The following is a 6,161-nucleotide window of genomic DNA, read 5'->3' on the forward strand; positions in this document are numbered from 1 at the left end:
GACACAGACATAACAGAGGGATTGTTTTCATTCTCCAATTGTACCGCTGTCATGCTTTCCAAATCTTAGTGACCGCTTTTGTGTACTTGTCTGCTAACAAAATACTTATAGCATGACATTTACATGTTGGTTATAATTTTAGTCCACATTTAAGTGTTTTGTCACAGATAATTTATACAAAATCTTATTGGTTTGATAAAATTTCAGTAACAGTTAATATTTTTGTTTTATTATAAAACATTAAGAACTCCTAATGTATAAAAAATAAACAAAGAAATGCCTTGACAAAAATCAGAAAGAGCCAACTTGAAGATTTCTTGCTTTCTGAAGGATACAGTTTGAGCAGTTTAAACAGCGGTGTGTCAATACAAATGCAGTCATAATTATAAACTGATTACAAACAAAAGGAGGCCATTGAGCTGATCTTACTTGCTTTGTTAGCCAATAGCTAACCAATACAGTTTTCATATTGTCAACGTCTTGCAAAGTTAAAAGAAACATTATAATGACAGACAGGCTTGAATTTTGGAGCCTCTTGTTAAACAAAATTAAAACTGATAAGATCATTTGATGAAATAGATACCAACTGTGCAGAAATCCTGTTTCCCTCATTTGACCTTTAATATGTTATTCTTTCATGAATATGCCATATTTTTTTCTGCAAAATCCATTGGTTTACAAGCGTCTTCTTTCCATTTAATTTCTTTATCTTAGGGTAAATTGTAACTCGCTGAAATGTGCTCTTCTATTTTTCTCTGTATTCTTTCATTTGAGGAAGAGTTTAGCAGCCTACTGAAATTGCAGGCACAATCAATCAATCCTTTGGCATCAGCAGGATTCTTACTTTTGTGTCTTTCCACATCTTTTGTGGTGGGATTGCCAATTTCTCATCAACAAATATGTGTTTCAATTCCTCTTATTTTAGGCATCCCAAAACCAGCATAAAAATGTCACTTTTACATCAATGGTTTAGTACTTCATTTTTCTATTCTACTTGTCCATTGTTTTTTGTTTTTTTTTTTTCTTTTCTTTTAAATTGCTTTCTTGACTCTGATGACTTTATTTATTAGGAGTAACCAAGCTGAAGCTACTGTTATACTGCTAATGGCATGATCACCAGCACGTCTTTAAAACAGATAAAGCATGCGTCTATAACTCACGTTTTTAAGGGTTTTGTTATCCACTTTTGGGAAAGCGGACAAAATATGCAGGCCCAGTCTAAAGCAGCAATGTATTTTTGTAGGCAGACTGATTATTTTAGGAACTAGGATACTCACACTTATTTACAAATATGTAGGTCATGTCATTTTCCCTATAGTCACCTACACAAGGTTAAAGATGTCTAGTGTTCCTTCTGGTTACTTAGCCTGCTTGACAAGAGTGCAAAATTAACTAAAGCACATACCAAATTTATTTCTACCGACACAACCACCACCAACACCACCACTCCTTCAGACTGCTTTGCTTTGCAGATGTTTTGGAAGGATTTTTTGGCTTCAAGTAGATAAATGCTTCATTATCATATTTTGCCTCTGGAGTGTCATTTTGTTAATGACAACTTTTTCTGCATTTCATTCCTTTTCAATAAATATTGATTTACTGAACGTACTATAACGGCTGGCTGCTAAAAACACTGTCTACTGAAAAAAAAATAAATCTAGCTGCAATTCTAATCAAGGAGTTGTGTCAACTGAATGTTCCTACTAGATGCTAATTGTTACAAAGCCTATGCAGTATTCCTGACCATGAAGTGGCCATAAGGTGCATCAACATGCCAGGTCAGCATAGCACCCTACTAGACCACATGTGATTTCAAAGAGACAATCTTCCTGTATGTGTTTTTAGCTTATTTTGCTCCTGTCTGTACAGTGATAGTTTTCCTAGTACTGGAAATCACTGAACACGCTTATCTTTACACATACCACTGCACCTCATCTTCACGGCTACTCACTATTACTCTTTGTCACTTTTATCATCGGTATTGTTTTTGGAGTCAACAGAAGAGCCTGATGATTTGACTCCATCCTGAATGCTCTCAGTTTCCTTCAGAGTCTCCTTGAAAGTGTATGTCGGCTCGCTTTTAGTGGAAGAAAATATCTTTTCACGCTCATGTGCACACTGATGAGTATGAAGGTCACATTCCTGAAGAAATTTACTCCCGCATACATTACAGCAGTACAGCTTCTCTCCAGAATGCACCTGTTGATGCCGCAGCAAGTTCATCTTTAAACTGAACGATTTTCCACATATATTGCAGCAATAATCATCACTTTTTTTCACTTTGTGAACTTCTGCATGTTTTAGAAGTTGTATTTTCTTCAAGAAAGTTATGTCACAGTCAGTACAGGGATATCCAGATCTCACTTTGTGGATTTGGGCATGTTTCAAAAAAGCTTTTTTGTCTGAAAACTTTGCATCACATTTTCTACAGCAGTATTCTTTTGTTGCGTTGTGAACTTGCATGTGCTTCAAAAGATCTTTTTTTTTAGGGACAGTGACGCCACACTTGCTGCAATCATACCCTGCCGCTACCTTGTGAACTTTCATGTGTTTCACAAGATCATCTTTGTTAGAGACTGTTAGGTCACCTTCGTTGCAGCCATGACCACTTGCAGCCTTGTGACCTTCAACATTTTCAGGAAGATTATGTTTGTTAGAAACAGTTATCCCACTTTCCGCTTTGTGAAACTTCACAGGCTTTAGCAGATCCTTTTTAGTGTCTTCAGTTATGCTACGTTCACTAAAGCTGTGGTCCTCTACTACCAGATGAACTTGCTTGTGCCTCCGAAGAGCTTTTTCATTAAAGAAGCTTATTCCACATTCACTACAGCAGTGATCACTGTCTTTTGTTTTAGAGCATATGTGATTGGCAAGGTTGTTTTTTTGAGCAAAGCTTTTTCCACATTCAATGCAGCAAAACGGCTTCTCCTGGTGGATTCTCTGGTGCAACAAAAAATGTATCTTTAAATTGAACTTTTTACCACATTCGGCACAGCAGTACAGCTGCTCTCCTGCTGGGATTCGCTGCTGCAGCCGAAGAGGAGCGGTCAATGCCACTTGTTTCCCATATTCATCATTGTAGCATGCCTTTTCTTCAAAATGCATTGCATGATGTTGCAGAAGTTGACCTTTTGTTCTGAACTTCACTCCACATTCAGCACAGATATACTTTTTTTTTGGTTTGTGCACCTGCTTGTGTTGGTCGAGCCCACGTTTACCAGAAAATCGCTTACCACACTGTGAACAGCAATATGGCATCTCGCCAAAGTGATCTCTCAGATGATATAGAAAAAAATCTCTGCGTCTGGTACTTCTGCAACAGAACGGGCAATTATATGCATCTCCTGATAGCTTTGTCCACTTGAGGATTTCATCTGCACTTATCCGTCTTAGACTTACCACGGGCACCCCAAAATGATGCAAAAATTCAGATACGCTTATGATCTTAGACAGAGGACTGCCTGAATTGTCCTCGTGCAATAAGGCACCACGGTTTTTTGAGGTCTGGCTAAATGAAGGCTGAGACGTGTTGCCATGCTTTTGTAAATCTGCATAGAGAAAGAAATAGAAAAAGACATTAGTCAGGGATGCTATTTAGTTGCACACTTATCAGATGAACACTTGAGAATGTATTTTAAAAAAAAATTAACCATGCAACAAACACTTTTTCTTTTCTTCTAACTCTGTAGCCTCTTTAACATTACATTTTTTCCTCAAGAAACACATGTAAATAGCATTGCTTTTTTTGGCTTGAAAAATGACATTTTTATTAAATCTCATCTTTCTACTATAATTTTGTTAAACATTTTAATTAAAGAATAGGAAATGTCAAGTGACATCTGAACATACATATATACATACATACATATATATATATATATACATATATATATACATACATACACATATATATATATATATTGTCAGGGATGCCAGGGGCTATGACCCGGCCGGGGCGCCAGGAGGGACCGGGAGAGGGTCAGAGCCCGCCTGACCACGGGGGTTCGCCTTCCGGGTTGCTTTGGGAGCCACGGGTCAAGGGCTTGGAAGCTCTTCCCTGTAGGGGCCCGTGGCCACCGCCAGGAGGCCCAATGCCTTGGGATTTGTTTCCCCAGCACTCCTGCCACACCAGGAAGTGCTGGGGGGAAGACTTTGGACGGTGCCCGGGGAGCAGCCGGGAGGACAGTCGACACTTCCGCCACGCTGGGGCGTGGCCAAAAGATTGCGGGAACACCTGGGCTCATCCGGTCCTCCATAAAGGGGCCGTCTCCCGTCATTCAGAGCTGGAGTCGGGTGGAGGTAGGACGAAGCTGTGGAGAGTGGAGGCGGCCCAAGAAAGGCATTGTGGCCAGGACATTGGGTGTTTGGGGTTTTTGTGCACGTGACTAGGTCTTTGTGACCAATGGACTGGGGTCTTGGTGACCAACATAATTGTAAATAATTTGTAAATAAACGTGTGGTGGTGTCAAAACAACATGTCCGCCTGTCTGTGCCCGGGTACCGTTCACATCTGGCGTAGTCGGCAGGATGCTCCGCCTGTTTCAAGGCGGAGACCTGTTCTAAAAAATAGTGTTGTGGACGGCCCGGTGCAGCAGGGGACCCCACCCACGTACCGCGGGTGCTGCGTGCACACAGCCCCGCGGGGTAAGGAACCCCACGGACCGCCAGGGGTCCGCAGGAGGGCCGTTATTCCCTGAAGCGGGCGGGCGGCGTGCATTGGAAGAGTGCAGCGCTCTCCACGCGCGCCCGTTGCTGGAGGCGCCTGGGGCGGCATGGCGTCCAGAGAGGCCTCGCCGAGGACGTTTCCTCGGTTTGACGGGACCTGGGAGGTGAGTTCCCTGCCTATCGGCAGCCGGCCCTTGGGGGCCGGGCGTGTGTTTTGTTTTCCAGGCAGGGACCTCCAGGATCCGCGTCAGTGGCGGGCGCATGCTGGTTTGCGGGCTCCGGCAGCACAGCGGCAGCCGCGAGGGCTGCGAAGGAGGAGACGCTGCAGCTCGACAGGCGCTGGCAACAGCAAGGCTGCCGGCAAGCACGCGCCGCCGCAGAAAGGGAGCCAAGATGGCCGCGGACCGGAAGTCCCTCCCCCTGACAGGCACGCGATTGGACGGTGTGTCTTGCGTGCCCGCCGATGACTGTAGAGAGGCGGACCAGGAATGTCCATCACGGGCAGGGGGGAGACCCGATTGGGCCGGAGGAGAAGGCCCACAGGAAGTGGCCGGCGTCGGAGGCCGACAGTCAGGTAGGCTCCGCGTCGGTTAACTTCCTGTCTTTGCCGGCTGCTTTGGCGGAGCTGGAGGCGCCCCTTCAGCCCGCCGGGCAGCGTGTGTTACAGGTGCTATGTGCCCTCCGGCTGAGGTGCTGGTACTGGAGAGGAAGGCGCCGCGCTGAGAACGTTTCAATCGACAACGGGACGGCGCGACGCTGGAATCTCCAGCCGGAGAGGTACGGCGGAGACGGTGAGTACAGCCGACTCCGTAAAGCATATGGGAGGGGCTGCTGAAAAAGGCTGTGATGACAATGATCAGTTCCGAGTAAGCAGCCCTCCGACAGGAGGTGCGGCGCCGCGGACTGTATGCGCGGCGAGGGGGGAGTCCGAGAGGACGCGGAATGGACACGGGCTGCTAAGTGCCCCGGGTCCTAGCGCCTCGCCCGAGTCGGCTGCGGTCTTCGCCGCGCACTATAGGGACGCAGACGGGACAGAGGCGCCTTTTATTCCATAAGGAGTCTCAAACCGCCATGGCGTCCCAGAGTGAAGGGAGGAATAAGAGGCTGGGTGCCGATTCCTCCGATATGTTACGGACGCAGACGGGAAAGGGGCTCGTGTTGATTAATACGGAGCCGCATATCGCCAAGCGTCCAAAGTAAAGGGAGGATTAAGAGGCTGGGTGCCATTCCTCCAATAAGGTGAGACGCGTTGCTGGGTGCACGCGTGCGGCTGGCTGCCCTCTGGGAGAGCAGAGGGAATCCCTGAGGCCGGGCGGAGAGAGAGCTGGCGGTGCCGGCGATTCCATCATCGAGAGGACACGGAAGCCGCGGAGAGGGTGCCGATCAGGCAAGTGCCGGGTGCCGGTTGAGGGGGAACGCTGCCCGTGCGTGGCACGAGCTGGGTGCTTTGGCAGCGGTTCTGCCCCTGTGTTCTCTTTTGTAGGGACGGACCCCGG

The 6,161-nt window shown here is 46.4% G+C and overlaps 1 protein-coding gene across 1 annotated transcript in view; it reads right to left on the minus strand.

Annotated features, from left to right (window-relative positions):
• Positions 1 to 208: 208 nt before the first annotated feature.
• Positions 209 to 6,161, minus strand: part of LOC120537026 (zinc finger and SCAN domain-containing protein 2-like) — a 43,633-nt gene continuing 37,680 nt past the window's right edge. Inside the window, exon 3 of the mRNA XM_039765624.1 lies at positions 209 to 3,548. Coding sequence (XP_039621558.1) covers positions 1,954 to 3,548 — 1,595 coding nt within the window. The 3' untranslated portion in view covers positions 209 to 1,953. The remainder of the gene's footprint in view (positions 3,549 to 6,161) is intronic.

This window comes from Polypterus senegalus, chromosome 10, assembly GCF_016835505.1.
Source record: "Polypterus senegalus isolate Bchr_013 chromosome 10, ASM1683550v1, whole genome shotgun sequence".
Classification (NCBI taxonomy): domain Eukaryota; kingdom Metazoa; phylum Chordata; class Cladistia; order Polypteriformes; family Polypteridae; genus Polypterus; species Polypterus senegalus.